At 53.7% G+C, this 17,809-nt stretch overlaps 1 protein-coding gene across 11 annotated transcripts in view; it reads right to left on the bottom strand.

Moving 5' to 3' along the window:
• ATP2B2 (ATPase plasma membrane Ca2+ transporting 2) overlaps positions 1–17,809 on the bottom strand; it is a 371,101-nt gene that overhangs the window by 12,305 nt on the left and 340,987 nt on the right. For all 11 annotated transcript variants that reach the window (XM_077857845.1, XM_077857848.1, XM_077857846.1 and 8 more), the window contains 7 exons: positions 11,319–11,498; positions 11,030–11,117; positions 6,955–7,061; positions 6,299–6,490; positions 3,523–3,736; positions 1,401–1,612; positions 1,100–1,207 (listed from right to left, as the gene is read on the bottom strand). In XM_077857845.1, the coding sequence (XP_077713971.1) occupies positions 1,100–1,207; positions 1,401–1,612; positions 3,523–3,736; positions 6,299–6,490; positions 6,955–7,061; positions 11,030–11,117; positions 11,319–11,498 (1,101 nt within the window). The remainder of the gene's footprint in view (positions 1–1,099; positions 1,208–1,400; positions 1,613–3,522; positions 3,737–6,298; positions 6,491–6,954; positions 7,062–11,029; positions 11,118–11,318; positions 11,499–17,809) is intronic.

Here is a 17,809-nt window from a genome sequence, read left to right as displayed (position 1 = left end):
AGCTCCCTGAGGATAAAGATGGCCTGGCTCTGGGGGTACCCGGGGAATAGAGTTGCTGAGGCAAATCTAGTTTATCAACTTTCCAAAGAAGCTCCAAAGTTTAAACAAGGACTTTTTGAGTGAAACTAAATTTTCTTCTTTATCTTCTAATTAATTTCTGCTCCTGCAGCTTCCCACTCCAGCCTGGAACAGCTTGAAGGCAAGAATAATGTCTCAGGCCAGTTGGGGCCCCCATGACCTGGACAATGGAGCATCTTGGGAATAAAGCCCCTTTGGTCCAGATCTGGCTCCAGGTATTTCTCACAAGAACTGCATCCTGGTCAGGCTGCAAGCAATGAGTGCCGAGAAGGGGTGTGTGTGTGTTTGTGTGTGTGTGTGTGTGTACGTGCATATGCACACATGCACATGTGCACACATGCCGAGGACTTGGGCAAAAGTAGGGAAGGGAGCCGGTGTGAGAAGGTTCTGGGTCACAGCTGGAAGGGCCCCTCCCGAGCATCCAGCCCATGGTTCCCCAGAGCCGGGGAGGATCTCGGACACAGCATCGAACAGCGCTGAGACAAGCCAGAGCTCATTGCTCCTACATTTCCTCAGAGCTCTCTAAGGGAGTCTCTGCTTGGTGTCAGACCACTTACTAATTATCCTCTTAAACAACAAGCTGGCTTCAAGCTCTGAGCCTTGGCAGGCCATGGCATCTAGTTAGAGTTTAATAACATTGTTCTCATTACATTATTATTTTTTGTTAGCTTCTGTTTATGACAAATGATATTAATTTTCTAATCATGTTAATAATATAAAGTTGCATGAATTTCAGTAAAAAAACTGATTTGATTGAAAGAAAATATCAAACAAATCACAGGATCAACGGTATATGGATATAAGGCAAAAATCACAGTGGTGGTACCCAAAGGACCAGTATCTGGGACCTGAGCCAGCCCCCACTGCTCAGATGCTCAGAGATGGGGAGGGCCTCGCGTAGGGCCAGACACTGCATCTATGGCAGATCCAGGACCCATTCCTGGGACTCCCCGGTTCCCTGTCCGGTGCTCTTTCTCTTCCTCGGCCGAGGGGCACCTCCTCCAACCCACTTGGAACTTACCTGGCCCCAGACGAGCTCTCCTAACCCGATGAATATGCACCACATCCACTGGTCCAGCTGCAGTGGAGAGCAGCTGAATGGCTTCCCCCCAAACTGCACGATCACTATCTGGAGGTGAAAGGGGAGAACAGGGAGAGAGAGAGAGACAGAGAGACAGAAAGAAAGAGACAGAGAGGGAGAAAGACAGAGACACAGAGAGAGTCAGGGGCCAACTCAGGGGTCTGGGCTCTCAGGGCACTGCCAAGGGACTCTAGTGGCCCACTGCCCACCCTGGCCCAGGTTAGGGTGGGGACCTGGCTACCTGGATGGCAAAGGTGCCCAGCACGATGGTACAGAAAATAGGGTTCCGGAATATGCCATCAAAGACATTGCGCTCGCCATGGATCTTGCGGGCATTGATCTCGTTAAAGAGCTGCATCATGACGAAGGTGTTGAAGATGATGGTGTAGTGCTCCGAGGGTGGCGAGTGCAAGGGCGCGTTCCTCCCACTGTCGATCTGGAACATCTTCTCGCCTGCCAAGCCGAGAGGGGGGGAGCGGGGCTGAGGGCCTCGGCTAGAGGAGACGTGGGGCCCTGCGCAGGGGCCTCTTCTGCGCAGTCAGGTGGGTCATGCAGAGATGGAGGCGGTGCTCTGGATATCAGGGGGCAGGGTGGGCTTGCACTGTTGGGGAGTCCTGAGTGTGAGTGGAGGGATGGCAAGACCCTTTCTTCTCTAGGGAGAAAGACCTTGGTGAACTTTATTCCACTCTTCCGTGGAAATGTGATAGAAGTGGAATGTAAGCTGTATTGTCAGCTGACACTGCTTATAGAAAGTGACCTCCACTTGGCAAAGTCATCTGGACTGTGGGGACTGGGTGTGAACTGGGAATCCCTCATGGGAAATCATGACCTTGGGCTCCCCTGAAAGTGGGGTTTCTTGGGGCACCTGGGTGGCTTAGATGGTTGAGCACCTGCCTTTGGCTCAGGTCATGATTCCAGGGTCCTGGGTTCAAGCCCTGCTTTGGGCTTCCGGCTCAATGGGAAGTCTGCTTCTCCCTCTCCCTCTGCCTACCCCCTGCTCATGCTTCCTCTCTCTCTGCATTGCTCTGTCTCAGATGAATAAATAAAATCTTTTTTTTTTTAATTTTTATTTATTTATGATAGTCACAGAGAGAGAGAGGCAGAGACACAGGCAGAGGGAGAAGCAGGCTCCATGCACCGGGAGCCCGATGTGGGATTCGATCCCGGGTCTCCAGGATCGCGCCCTGGGCCAAAGGCAGGCGCCAAACCGCTGCGCCACCCAGGGATCCCTGAATAAATAAAATCTTAAGAAAAAAAGTAAGGCTTGTAGCTGACTGCGTCCCTTGCAGAGACCTCTGGAAGCTTCAGGAGATCTTACAAGAAATATTGATTGCTATGTGGAGGTTGGGGCTTTTAGGCCAGGCTGGCTCCACCCATGTGGCCTCATTCCCTTGTACCTGAGTTGCCACATGGTGGGGGGAGAGTAGCCCCCCGGGCTGCTGTGCGGGCACCCACTGATGACGGGCCTTGATGCCATTCTACATCTCTTTGCAAAGCTGTGTTATCTGGTGCCAGGAGGGCTTGTGGGGTTTTCTTAGTGTGAGGTGTCTAGCTGAGTCCAAGACCACTGAGAGTAGGTGCTCAAGGGGGGAAGCCAGCAAGTAAACTAGGAACTACTCCCCCCCCTTCCCTGACCCTTCCTGGAAGTCTTCTTTCTTCATTCACATGGCTTCTTCAAAGACTCTAAAGATAATCTATGCAGTAGTCCTGACAACACACCACCTTCAAAATTTACACAAGAAGACTGCCCTTTGAGGAATAGGATCCATGCCCTACCCACATCTGTACTCTGGACTTTGAGGGAAGATGCTCAGTGGCATTGAAAGCCACACACCTCACGTGATAGGGCCCTGCCCGGGCTGAGGACTCCCAGCTGGCCTTGACTCACTGTGTGGCTATGGGCCAGCCCCTTCCCCACTCTGGGCTTCTCCATAACTCACCCAAGGAAAACAGGCCTGGTCTCTACCCAGGCTCCTCAGTTCGGCTGAACCCCGCAGGCAGGTCCCCTCACCTCTGTGTGCCTCAGGGCACTCACTGTAATGTATGGTGGGGACCAGGGGCCTGCCCCACTGAGTGCGTGCAAGACCTAAATGAAGCAGCCTAACGGAAAATGCTGTGGAAATAGTTGGTGGCTAGGCAGGTGTTCGGCCTCTCCCCAGGGAAATCTCAGAGGAAGCCCGCATGAGGCACGGATGAAGTGCAGGAATGGGTCAGAGGAGGGGCCAGACCTGCTATGTGACCTTGAGCAACTAACTTCACCTCCCTGAGTCCCCTGTTCCTTCACTGGCAGACAAGAGGGTGGATGTGAATCCAGGAGCCTGGGGATGGCCAGGGTGTCCCAGGTGGGCCGGTGGGGGACTCACCAACAAACAGCAGGGTGAAGATGAGGGTCAGCTGGTAGACGGCATGGCCCAGGATGTTCTTCATCATGGTCCGTGAGATGAGGGGCTTGTTGCGGCCATATGGCTTCCTCAGAAGCAGGGTCTCGGTGGGCGGCTCCGTGGCCAGCGCCAGCGAGGCGAACGTGTCCATGATGAGGTTTACCCAGAGCATCTGCACGGCCTTCAGGGGGGAGTCCTGGAGACAGCAGCGGCGGGGAAGGCTGTCACGGGGAGGCCAGCCCGCGGCTGCTACGAAGTGCCGGGTGTGGGTCTCGGCAGCTTCCTGCTGGTCTTGAGCCGGCTCTGCCCAGGGGGTCTGCCCTCAGCCGGCCTGCCCACCGGGCCCCTGAGCGAGCACCCCACAAGTTTGCCAGGCCTTCCCTTCCCTGGAGCACGGCCTAGACCTGCCCACCCATGTTCTCCCGCAAGGAGAAAATTGAGTCTTCCAGGCACGACGGTCAGCAGCTCCCTGCCTTCTGGTAGATGTGCCTGCTTCCCTAGCATGTGCCCTCCTCTCCTTCGGCCCCCGTGGACACTCGTCTCCTGGCTAAGGCCGAGATCTCCCCTGTCTCTGACACAGATCCTATCTCCTCAGTCTCCCACTGCTGCTTTCCCCTCAACTATCAATGGCTCTGGTCTCTGCTGTCCCACAAACAGTGCCCACAGCCCCTGTCCCCTTGTCACTACCACCTTTTTACCTCGTCATCCCACTTTACCTTAGGCAATTACTGTGTGCATCTATGGTTCCAGAAGTAACAAACTTCCTATGGTAGAAAACTTGGGCAAGTAGGGAAGAGCAGAAGGAGCTAAAGCTCGTCAATGACCTTGTCACGACTAGTGGCCGCTGTCCACATTCTGGTGTGGATCCTTCCAGGCCTTTCTCTGGCTGCGACTGGGATCACAGAGTCATACCGCTCTGTATACAACCATATCACATGGGGTACACTGCCTCGAGGAACTGTCCCCTCTACTGTCGCACCCCAAGGACCTTGTCCTTGGCAGCCAGACTTTGGCCTTTCCATGCCCCCCAAATTCTTTCCTCCAAGGTCCCCAGCATCTTCCTTGTTGCCAATCGAGAGACGCATTTTTCCAGCTTCCTCTCACCGACCTCACTGCCTCGTGCGGCCACTATCTCCTCCTGGCACTAGACCCCACTCTCGTGGCCCACCTGCCCCAGGGCTCTGGCCATTTCTTCTTCTCCTCCCTCAGGGCTCCTCTTGCCTCATCTTTTAAATCTCTGCTCCTATGGCCCCTTCCTCAGCCCTACTTTCTTCACCACACCATCCCTCTGGCTTTCGGTGCCCACCTCTCCCTAGCATCACCCTCTCTCCAGCCCATACCTCCTCTCCCTCTGTTCTTTTAGCCTCATCTACTGTGGAACACCACCTGCAGGAAGCCCACAGACCCTGGAAACCTAATAGCCTAACCTAAACTGTTCTTCACCCCTGTATCGTTTCTCAGTGCAGCCCCCGAGACCCACTCTGACCACACCCCATCCACTCACTCACTTCCTGGATTCATCAGAGCCCTTCCTGCAGGCCACCTCTCCTATCTATGCCCTGGAGCAGCCACGTTCCCTCGTCCTGAGGCTTTTTCCTGCTCACCCACCTTCTCTGTTTATATGTGCTTCGGGGTCAGAGCCTCCCATGTCCCCACCAACGCCTACATAGCCCTGCCACAAGCTCAACTTCAGGCCTTAGGCAAACTGATAGTTCTCCTTGAACCTGTTTCCCCAAGGGCATCAGTGGGTCCCTGAGAAGCCTGCAGGAGCTGCGGTGCTGTGGAAGGCTTCCCCAAGTACCACTAGAGGGCGTCTGTCACCCATAGACCAGGAGAGGGCCCTGACAGTAGAAGGGACCCACCGGCCACCTCCCAGCTCTGACTCTAGGATAGGGCACTGGGTGCTGCCACATGCAGCCCCAGGGGCTCAGAACGCAGTGAAGGGAGCAGCATTCCTAAGGCCACAGAGCTCTTTGGGGCAGTGCTGCCTTCTGGGCCTCTGGGGGCTCCTCTCTGTGGGCAGGAGCTTGTCTACCCGTGTGATTGCCAGGAGGCCTTGAAATACTGGCCCTTTCCTCTCCAGGCCGGGCTGGTCAGCCCCTAGGAGAAGACAGGAGGCTGCAGGAACAATGGCAGGTTCCTGGCTGGTCCACCCTCAGCCTTGGTTTCTGCTTCTGTAAAATGGGGATCATTATAGCTCTCACCTTCTGGGGCCAGGTGAGGAAGGAGCGAGGCTGAAGACATGCAGGCCTGCTGGCTGGCTTCCCCTGAGCTCGGGATGGGGCTGCTCATGGCCAGATGGTGATCCTGACAGACAACTGCCTCTCCCAGTGACAAAGAGCCCTAACCTGGCCTTAGGGCCCCAGGCAAATAGGCCTCTCCTGCCAGAACTGAGGCCCCCAGGACTCTGCTGGCTCCTTGCCCCCAGCGGGTTGCCTGACCCCCCTTGGGCCCTGCCCTGCCTCTGCCTCCCTCTGGGCCTTTGGGGCCTCTGCCTTCCTTTGAGGATGACCTCTTCTGCCTCCTGCAGCAAGGACCAGGGCTGTGACTGGACGAGACAGACATGGGGGTGAGGCTTGACATCTCTTGTTCGCTAGATGATCTTGGGCCAGCCTCCCGCCTGACTGAGCCTCATTTCCTCAGGCTGGTGCCTGCACCTGTGGTCTGTGATGCAACTCCTGGCCCTTGGCAGGGCCTTCCCCATGCTTTGGTATGCCCGGCCCTGCCCACCTGCACTCCCCGCCCCCCAAGGACCCACCTGTGTGATGCAGGCGCCGGTGAAGGCCACGATCACAGCCACCACGTTGACCGTCAGCTGGAACTGCAGGAATTTGGAGATGCTGTCATAGACATTGCGGCCCCACATCACTGCCTTGACAATGCTGCTGAAGTTGTCATCCGTTAGGATGATGTCTGAGGCCTCCTTGGCCACGTCCGTGCCTGCGATGCCCTGTGGGGACAGGAACAGGAGCCTGTGAGGGGCGGCTGGGGGGTGAGCAGCTCAAGCAACACTGTCCTCATCCCCTACACATCCTCAGTCCTATACAAACCCCCACATGCATACTCCCAACTGCCCAGCACGGCCAGACCACATGGTGTGTGTGTGCATGTACCCCACCCCCTAGACCCAGGCCCCTGAGGCCAGCTCTCTGCCTTTGGGAAGTTGTTCCCTGGCCTACCCTCCCCTTAGCTTCCCCCCACCCCCATCATTGCAGGGAGCCCCCTTCCACCCTTCCAGGGGGACCCCAGGGGCCAGGCTGAGGCTTGAGAGCCCTGGGCCCATGAGGTGGATGGTGGGTGAGCTGAGTGTGCACTGGGTGTCCTGCACAGACAGCTTGAGGCTGTGTTGTCCATACCCCCTGCCCATGAGCTCCTGCCAGGCCCACCCTGGGGCCCGATGCGAGCTGCCCCTACCATGGCAAAGCCCACGTCAGCCTTCTTGAGCGCAGGCCCATCGTTGGTGCCATCCCCCGTCACGGCCACCACCTGCCGCTGCTCGGTGTGTGTGCTATCGATGATGCCTGTGGGGTGGGGCGGGAGTGCGCTCAGGGCCCCAGGACACTCCATGGGCCAGAGGCAGCCCCGGCCAGCCCTGACCGTTGGGAGGACCCCGGGCCGGGCACAGCCTCCTCTTTGGCCCCTGCCCTGCCACCCCCTCCCATTGTGGCTCTTCCCAGCTCCAGGCTTGCCTGCGGCTGCCAGCACCTGCAGGGGATGTTGGGCACCTCAGTCCTCTGCGGTCTGGGCCCTGACTGCCTCTCCAGCACACTCTGCACTCTCCGCAGCCCTTGGCCACACTGGGGGCCACCTGGTTGGAAACACCTCCCCCTCTGCCTGAGTTCTAGGAGCGCCTCTGTTCTCCTATCATCTGCTCCTCCCTCAGCTCCTTCTCCCTGTACACCCATAGTCCCTCCTGAGGAGGCCTGGGCTGTGCCATTTGCCAATGACCCCTGACCCGGACCTCTCTCAGACATCTACCCTCAACAAAATATTCAGGGGCACCTGGCTGGCTCAGTTGGTTAAACGTCTGTTTGTGTTTCAGGTCATGATCCCAGGGTCCTTGGGCTCCCTGCTCAGTGGGGAGACCCTCTCCCTCTGCTCCTCCCTGCCCACCCCACCCTATTCTCTCTGTCTTGCTCTCTTTCTCTCGAATAAATAAAATCTTTAAAAAAGAATAAATAAATAAAAATAAAATATTCAACAAGTTGAATAAACAGCATGTGGCCTTGTCACTGAGCAGGGGCCAGCGGAAAATGGTGGGTGAAAGATGTCATCATTGGTCACATATGGAACTTGAGAGGATATGTCCATGGACAGGACAGAAATTTGAATGTCACTCTTGGCATGTCCCTCATTTCACATCTCACATCCATCACCAAAGCCTGGAGTTTCTGCTCCAAGATCCCACTGGAAGTGAAACATTCCACTTCTCTCTGTCCCCCTCCCCTCTGCCACCAGCATCGTCTCTGCCACCCACTAACCCCAGGCTGCCCGTCCAACCTGCACAGCAGCACCAGGATTTCTCTCTAACCCCTGTTGCCTCCCTCTAAACCAATAGTCATTCTGTCATGGCCCGTGCTAGCCTCAGGGTGACATCCATGTTTTAAGCTCCATGCAGAAAGTTTGATGTCCCTGGTGATCAGACTCACCTGTTCTCTGATCTTCTCTTCTCTTGTCCCTGGCCACCCCCAATCTGTGCTCCAGTCATAGGAATGGCTCTCCGTGTACAAAGCCGGCCCCCTTGCCCTTGTCTGCTTGGGCTTCTCCGTTGGCTGGCTGGGCCTGTCTTGTGCCTGTAGTCTCAGCTCGGATGCCACTTCCCCTGGGGAAGCCTTTGTGTCTCCCTGAGTACCCTCACCTGCCCTAATCAGATTGCTGTAGCTCCCGTATGTCTCTCCCTGCCCTGTGCCTGGTAAGAAGCAGCAGCAGCCCAAGGGATGAGGGAACAGGTTCCCTGAGAAGCCTTTGTAGGTCCTTGCAGCCACTTCCCCAGCCCTCGGGAGTGGTCCAGCTTCCACCCTCTTCAAGGCCTAGTGCCAAGGCCACGTGGTCTGGGACTCATCCTAGGCTGTCCCCCACCCCCACCCCAGCTGGTGGCAGTCCCCCAGTCCCCAGCCAAGACTCAGCCTCCAGGTTCTGTCCACTGGGCATGCGAGGCCTTCCCTCAGCATGCCTATCTGCTCCTCCAAAGCAGGGAGGGGCCACATTTTCCTCTGTGGACCCGCAGACTGGTACCAGCTTTGACACAGCCCTCCTGCTGTTCCCAATAGAAGGGGAGCTGGGAGGACACCTTCTCCCAGACCACTCTCCTCCACCTCCAGAGCCGGCATGGCTTTGCCACTCCACTGACATGGCCTGCCTGCGTGCGGTCACCAAGGACCTTCCTGTGGCCATCGCCTATGGTCACATTCCTGTCCTATCTCTCTGGACCTCTCAGTGCCATTCCTGCCGTGGACCACACCTTCCTCCTCGGCAAGCTCCCTTCTTTGTCTTCTTGGACACCGCTGATCCTGGTGTCCTCCCACTCCTCTGGCTGCCTCTTCTCCATCTCTCAGCCTCTGCCCATCACTCATGTGGGAGGTTCAGGGGTTTGGCAGGCTCCTCTGCTCTCCCCATGTAGCACAGCCCACCTGCGTCTTTATCTCTGTGCTGAGCCCTGACTCCACAGATGGCAAGCTGTCTTCTGGACATCTCCACTTGGATGTCATACGGCCTCCAGCTCAGCTGGCCCTAAACTGAACTCATCACTCTCAGATCTGTCCCTTGTGACTCCTGACACCCAGCTGCCCATTTAAAAACCAGGGGCCATCCTGACATGCTGCAAGCTCTTGAACCTGTATAGACTGAGGGAATCTGGGACCCCTCACCCCATCTCATCCCTCAACTATATCTGAACGACTGCTGGGCCCAGGTCCTTCTACCACCCAAATAGGTCTCTGACCTATTGACTTCCAGCTCCACCTGTGCTGTCATCACCCTACCCTGATCTGGGAAGTAGCTCTTACAGCTGGACAATCCTGGTGGTTCTCCCCACAAGCGGGCAATGAACTTTATAAAATAACACTTTTCCCCTCAAGGCCTTCCTAGTGGCTCCCAATGCTGGGCTAACAGCACAGGTCATTGGCCTGGCATTCAAGGCCCTACATGATCTGATACCAGCACCCTCTTCTCTGGTCTTCCTCTCTCACCTGAGGTCCCTGCCTGGCCAACTGAGCTTCTTTACATTTCCTGAGGGTGCCTGGGAAGCTTTGCCTCTGGTCTTTCACAGTGCAGTTCTCTGACCCACCTGAAAACAAAAGCCCTTTCTCCTGGACCCTCGACCTACCTTCGATGGCCTATGATGTGACATCCATCCCCAGCCTGAGTGAGACGCCAACAGAGGGCCCTATCCTACCCTTCCACTGATTACAGCCTCTAGGTCTGTGGAAGGAAACCTGTTTAATGTCTGCTGGATGGACTCTTTGGACCAAGAATTCTAAGATGGAAGGAGCATGTCTGCCAAGAGCAGGGCCTGGCACTTAGCAGATCCTTAATAAATATTTATCAAGAGAATGAGTAAATGAATGAGTGAGTGATTAAGATAGAAATGGGGATTGGCTGGGGGGCTTCTTGCTCTGGTATCTGTGATTCTGAGGTTCTGAGTCTCTATTCCCAAGCCAGATCTGCCTCCTCTAATGTCCTTGGGCAGCATTTTGGGAGAGGAATCCAAGATGCCCCAGGGATGACCTCAGCCAGAAACCTGCCCTTCTATGGCCATTTTAAAGATGGAGAAATTGAGTCCCAGTAGAGGAGAGACTTGCCCAAGGCTATAGAACAGGTTAGTGGAAGAGCCAGGACTTGAAGCCAGGGCTGTATGACTCTAAAAGTGCCCAGCACCCGGCCACCTATATGGGCTCAACAAATGGTATGCTCCTTCTCTCTGGAGGAAGACAGGGAAGGAGAAGGATGCTAGCTTTTGGTCTCATCTCTCAGGTTGCTATTCCCAGGAGAGCCCACCCCTGGGGTTCTGGTCACAGATGTTTGTTGGAGTCCTCAGAGATCATGCAGACCAGGAAGACAAGCTCTGGGGCCAGGCTGAGAACATAAATAAGTCAAGTGGGCAGGATGTCAAACAATAAGGAGTGGTGAAGACTGATTCAAAGTGAAAGGAGAGTGTGTATAAAGCCATCCAAATTCAACATAAAAAAAGGCACTACATCAGTCAAATATAACATGTCTGTGGGCCCTATTTGACCCTCAGGTAAAGACTTTTGGACCTAGACAGGCCCAGCCCATTGTTTTCTAGAAGAGGTGGAACCCAGAGAGAAGATTCACAACCTCCCCATCCCACTGTGGCCCTTTGAGGCCCTCCCAGGGCTGCAATGGGGTGAAACAAGGGTGTTGCCAGGTGTGGGGAGCTCCGTGCAAAAGCCCCTCTGTCCTGGAAAGAAGCTGCAGGTACCAGGAGAGGAGCGGATTCTGGTCTCAGAGCTGCCCCCCCAAGTCTTACCTTTGACGAGGGTATGCTTGTCCGTGGGGGAGGAACGAGCCAGCACCCGTAGCTTTGGCCAGATCTTGTCAATTCGCTCCTGTTCAATCTGGAGAGGGATGGGGGAGGGAGTGGGTTGGGAGGGGTATCAGAGAGAGAAACTGAGGTCTGGAGAAGGGAGAGGACTTACCCAAAGTGAGTGGGTTCTTAGTGGCACGCTGGCTGTCTTCTCTACAGTCATGCGGCCCCCATGCCTCCCAGCCCCCATCCGAGCTCATCCCTTGGAAGCTTCCTTGTGCTGGGCACTTACCTCCCCCTTCTCATTGCGGATCCTCCGGTTGAACTCCTTGCCCTCCAGGCATAGAAAGTCTTCCCCAGGATGGATGATGCCACACTTGATGGCGATGGCCCTGGCCGTGTTGATATTGTCACCAGTGACCATGCGAACTGTGATGCCTGCCCTCTGGCACTTGCGGATGGCTTCTGGGACCTGGCAGGAAGGCAGAAGCAATGGGGGTGAGTACCACCTAGGGCAGGCCCTCACTTCCCTTATGGATCCCAGAGTGAGCCCTGTTCACAGGCAGCTCCAGTGTAAGGGGCCTGGATGACCATGAGATACTGATAGCACATATGGCATGTGGGCTGTCTCTTCCCTTTCTGTGCCTGTGGCAGGCATTGTTAATCGATCACAGAATCCTCTGATTAAACCCTGATATGGTCTCAGAATTCTCAGTGGAGTCCCAGGCAGCTACCACTTCCCACCATATTATCCCTCTCTGAGATAAAACCCTAGGCTATCCTGACCTGGGCAAGGACTTTGAGAAAGACCTCAAGAACACTTCAGGTGAGAATAGAACATTCTACTATGGCATAGGAATGTGTCCCTGCTTTATACACATGCGTAATTCCTGCAAAGTCAGTGATAGATAAATATGTTCCTGTATTTTCAGGGTTTTTTTTTTGGGGGGGGGGCGCATTGCATTTGGGAACACTGAATTTACAGAATGTGACACTGGCTTAGAATAAATACAAATGATTATACTTCATGTAAAATAGGACATTTCCATGAGAGAGTAAGGACTACCTCCTGCCCTCTCTGACTGTAATGATAGACTGATGTCTGGGCCAATGAGGCCAGAGTAGACCCAGCCAGTCAGAAGTGGGGTAAGCACCATCCCCTTCCCCAGTCCCTGCTCCTAGGCAGAGCTGTGGATTTATTTGCCCCGCAATTAGGATGCAGAAATCAGCCTGGAGCTGCTGCAGCCCTTTACACAAAACATAGATCAACTGAACAAGTGATTCTTACCCATGGGCAGTGACAGATGATAAAATAATATGGTAATACTTGCTGGTTGCTGCAAAACGTCTTTGAGTGGAAGAGGACATGTCAAGGGCAGAAAATCCAGTTGTACTAAAAGACCAAAGCACTTTAGAATCTCACGCTTGGAGAGGCTGAGTCTAACTCTCATTCTTCACACACATCATAGTTCCTGGGAGCTCACTTCCATCCCCACTCTGCCAAGCCACGGCTGAGAGGGACTGAACTTGCACTCCGCCCCCCAAAGTCAAGGTCAGTGGCCCTTAACCACCGTGACTGGGGCTTTTATCCGACGGGAGAATTTGGACCCAGACACGCACACAGGGAGACTGTCAGGTGATGATGAAGGCAGAGATTGGGTGCTGCTGCCGGAAGCCAAGGAGGGCTGAAGATTTCCAGCGAACTCCCATAAACTTGAGGGTGGGAATGGGGGAGGGGTGAAGGTCTGAAGCAGATTCTTCCCCAGGGCCCTCAGAAGAAACCAACCCTGCCAACACCATGACCTTGGACTTGCAGCCTCCAGAACTGTGAGAGGGTCCAGTCCTGTTGTTTGAGCCCCGTCCCCCGCACCGCCCACCCAGCCTGTGTAACTTGTTACGGCGGCCCCAGCAAACTAATACAAAGGGTTAGAACATTGGTTCAAAACCTGGCTGTGGGCAGCTCCTGACCGCTGGTCCTCTTCCCACCCTCAGGAATTTTAAACACAAGGCTTGATCTTGAAAATATTTAGCCTCTGTCCACCCCCACAGCAGCTGCACAGAGCACCACCATTCCAAGGTGGGGTCACTGCCCAGACCTTACCCAATCTCCCTGCCTCTGGCCTTACCCCTCTTCTATCGTTCCTCCACCTGACCGCCAGCGACCTGCCTGAAGTTCAGCCCGGGTGTCATACTCCTTCAGGGGCTCCCCCCTGCTGCTTGTAGAGAAAAACAAGACTCCTGAGCACAGCCATCTTGTGGTAGAGCAAGGAACAAATGTCGTGAAGAGGCAGGTTCCAGGCCAAGGTCAGGAGGCCTCTCTGGTTACTAGAATTGTATGAGACCAGCTCTGTGGTGACAGGTAGTGATCTCCCCGTCACAAGGGCTAGAGCAGGGTAAGCTGACCAGAGATCTCCTCTGGGTGTGTTTCCAGGGCTTGGGGAAGAGCCTTCTGGTGCCCTCTCAGGGCTTGGGGCCACGTGAGCAAGGCCTCTGCCTTGTGCCTGCTTGCATAGGTAAACATGACCTCTTTCTACAGAGCCAGAGGGAGTGGGGATGTGGAATGTCCAACATCCTGCTTACATAATTTATCGATGTCCTCACAACAGCTGTAACCTGGACGGCGGTCCCTTGGTGTCTCCTGATCCAAGAGGAAAGGAAAGAGCCACTGCTCTGTTGGCTCTATATGCCTTATCTGGCTCCCCTTCAAAGCAATAATTCAGGTTATGTTTGACTGAAAGACGCTTGAGGTCTTGGAGTTGGAAGGGGCTTCAGATCATGACTCTGACTCTCTGTTCATTGCCGAGATTCCTGTTAGGCATCCCAACAGATGGCCAGCCAGCCTCTGCTTGCATGCCTCTGACGATGGGGTGCTCACTCCTTCTAAGGCTGACCACTCTATAGTGGAACAAGTCTATCATATCATTCTTTTTTTCAGATGAGAGCAGTTGTTCTGGGCCTGACTTGTACTCTTGCAGGAGGCAGGGTCTTTGGTAAAGATCTCTGTACAAAGAGCTCTGGGAGCACAGAGGAGGGTGCCATTCCTTCAGAAGGAAGTAGATGGAGAGAAGAAATATGCGAAAGCTTCTTGGAGAAGGGGATATTTGAGCTGCTTTTGTTCAGCCAACACTAACTGAGGCTCTGGTGCCTGGCACGGCGCCCTGGCTGGGACTACACAGATGACCACTTCATTGTGGCCCGGGCCAGAGAGAACTGTTCCCTGAGATGCACTGGCAGAGAAGGTGCAAAGGGGGTTGCGGAAAGTGTGGCAGGTGTTCTGGAGGGGCTGAGGCTGAGGAGGATGAGGGGCAGGAGCTGGTGGCCATGAACTAGAGAAGCGCCTGCACTCAGAAGGTGCTGGAATCAGTGGCTTGATACCAAGCCTGGGAGCCATGGTAAGTTCTGAACTGGGGATGAGGTGATTAGTACCGTGTTTTAGAAAGACTCATGCTTTCCAGGCTGTCTTGGGGAGTTGAAATCTGCCTGCTTGGAATCCCACCCTCTGGGGCTCCCCAAAACAAGCTGGCTCAGGGAGAAAAAGGAGGCAGCTAATTTTTATGGCTCCCACAGTTTCCTCTGTGTGGTGGAGGCTTCTCTGCCTCTGGGAGAGGGGGATCAGGAACTGAAAGGCAGGGTTGAGCTTTGTCCTGGGGACCCAACTGAGTGTTGGCTTCCTCATTTGTAAAAGGGGGATGAGTTTTATTTTTTCCTAAAGATTTTATTTATTCATGAGAGACACACACAGAGAGTCAGAGACACAGGCAGAGGGAGAAACAGGCTCCATACAGGGAGCCTGAGGCAGGACTTGATCCCAGGACGCTGGGATCACACCTTGAGCCAAAGGCAGACGCTCAACCATTGAGTCCTCAGGTGCTCCACTCTCCCCCTTTTAATCTGTGTGTCACAAATCTCTCCCTCTCTCCTGTGCAATGCCTTCTACTCATGAAGCGATTCAGGATTCCTCCAACCCAATGGGGTGCTTCCTTAAACCGCATTCAGCATTTCCTTGCCAAAGGGACTGGTTCATTTGTTTGACAAACAGCTACTGAACATCGAACTCTTCTGGGCACCGAGGATCCAGAGATGATTAAGACTTAAGCCACAGAAGCACCGATCTGGCTGAAATACACTTTCCATGTAGACAAAATAACTGTAAAATTAAAAAAAAAATTCCTTCTTTTGCTAAAATTATCCAAGATTTTTCTCACTGAGGAAAAACAGCCAGAAAATGGGTGCTTCCTGTTTTCATTAAATAAAGGCTTTTAAACATCTGTTGTTTCTGGTGACACCCGTTGTCTGTGACTCCAAGGGCTCCCAACACCCCCGGATAACCGGGCAAATCCCAGACTGCTGCTCTCCTGATGGCTTTATCTGCTGTGGCTTCAATCAGTATCGGAAAATGTACCCGAGGCAGCATGTTACATGTGTCTGGGGGGTGATCGACAAGCCTGTTTTGATCTGTTCTGTCTTCTGTCTTCTCAAGGGAAGAAGGCAACATGATTTGTCCCCTTGACAGATGCGAAAACTGAGGGAGGCAGAGTTTATGTTCCAGTGACAGCTGCAAAAGGAACCTGAAAATGTTCGTAGGACCCTAGAGGTGGCCCAGGCTGAGGTTTCTGGTCCGATCAGCCTCAGGGTTGCCTGGGAGAGCCTGCCCCAAACCACAGGCACAGACACTGGCCTAGTCACCCAAGGAGCTGGTGACGGTGGCTGCCTGTGAGGCGGGAACCAGCATGAGAGGCTGCTTCACTGTCTGCGCTATTGAACCATTTGAGTTTAGCTCCATGTGTATAAATCACCTAGCCTAAAAGCCAAATAAATCAAAAGCCATCCCCACCCCATTGGGAAATGCTGAGTCAACAGGTCAGAGCTTTTATGCTTTCAAGTTAGCATCACCAGCAACTGTGCTGTGTCCCTTACTTGGGAATGTCCAACTCTAATTGTTCAGATGGGGAAACGGAGACCGGAGAAAGGGATGCACCTGAGGTCTTCTGTGAAGGAGTGGCAGGAGCTGGATTCAAGTCCTTATCCCTTAACTCTGCTGTGTCACTCTAGTAAGTCACTGCTCCCCCAAACAGCTCATAAACATCGAAATCTACATCCTGGAGGAGAGTCTGGGGGAGAGAGGAGGTCACCAACAAGGGTGTACTAACTTGATGGAAGCAAAGAAAAGTATCAGGGTAAGCCCTCCAGCTGGTCGTCTCAGAATGCTGGAGCTTGGCAGGGCTTCTAGGCCAACCTCCCATTTTACAGATGAGGAAATGGAGGCACAGAGAGGGGAAGTGGCTTGTTAGTGGCAGAGTTGGGGCTTGGATCTAGGCCCCCTTTCTCTAATGTAGATGTCTGCAAGATGGGTGGGACAGCTGTCCCTTCCCAGAGTCTGAGCCTGAAGCCAGCTTCTTTGGATGATCATGCTATGAACAGAATATGCTGGGACCCAGCTTAGACTCTCCTAACCCTCCTGACTTAGAACCACTTGCCCTTCCATTTCTGCAGCACCCAGGAGAAGGGCCTAGGGCAGGAAGGCAGAAAACCTGTTCTAATCTGGATTTGCTCAGCCACTTAGTGCGAGACTTTGGGAAGGAACATCACTGTCCCATCACTGGCCTCACTGAGGGTGTGGGGAAGCATTTGGTCCAGGTCAGCAGCAGCTCAAACCTAGAATCATACCCCTTTAGTGGATTGTCAAATCAGTTTAGTGGGTGGTAATTAGCATTACAAAAAAGAAAGAAATAGAAAATACTTCCAAGTGCATCACATTACTTTCTGATATCCTTATTTTGGTTAACTGTGTGTGTTTACTGAGTCATGATATAAAATACATCTGTTATTAGTACAGGTCATGACAAAAAAAAAGGGTATGTGTCTGATATCACTTCCCACCCCATCTCAGGGATGCTTCGGAGTTAGGGGGATGGGCTAGGAGCTCTTGGAATGGGAAGGACAGGGAAGCTGCAGGCTGGCCTTGTCTGCTGTGTGGAGACTAGACCGGGAGATAACCGGTCATGGGAAGCCTGAACCCATTAGCGCCTGGTAATGACTGGGCATCCCAGGGAAGGCTGATAAATGGCCTGTCAGTCCAGGGAGAGACGCAGTCTGCAGGAAAAGACATATGGCCGAGCACCTGGGACACAGTTTGCCTTTGCTGCTTTTAGGCTCTGGGTGGGAGTGAGGAGGCCTATGGGTGGTAGACGTGTGTGAGATAAGTACCAGGCATGGTATTAGAAGATGGGTGTTCAAGTCCCTTTCGTTCTCATTCATTCATTACACACTTAATCGAGCACCTTCCAGAGGCTGGGCTCTGTGTTAGGGGCTGTTATGTGTCACTAGACCCAGAGTTTTGAATCTACTGGGAAGAGACATGAAAGGAGGGGACCCACATTCAGGAACCACCTACCTCATGCCAGACAGACTCTGCCTGTTGCTTGTGTGTGTGTGATTTGACACCTCATAGTAGCTGGGGGTGTGTATGTGTGGAGAATACTTTTCCTATCCCCACTCTACAGATGAGAAAACAGAGGCTCAGGGAGGTTATGTAACTGGCCCAAGGCCACATAGCTAGTAATGCTGGGACCCAGGATCCTAGGTCTGTCTGATGCCTGAGCTCACACTCTTGGCATCGCCTTTCCTTGTTGCTAAAACATGAAAATCCATGTCAGTGACATTCGAGTTTCACTTGGTCTTTGGAACACAGACTCTCAGAACATCAGGGCTGGGAATTCGGAAAACACCTTGTCTACCTCCTTTCACTTGAAAGAAGGGAAACATGGAGGCTCCAAGAGGATC

This window comes from Canis aureus, chromosome 19 (genome assembly GCF_053574225.1).
Source record: "Canis aureus isolate CA01 chromosome 19, VMU_Caureus_v.1.0, whole genome shotgun sequence".
Lineage (NCBI taxonomy): Eukaryota > Metazoa > Chordata > Mammalia > Carnivora > Canidae > Canis > Canis aureus.
Note: the sequence above shows the minus strand (reverse complement) of the source record. Positions and strands in the feature narration are given on the sequence as shown.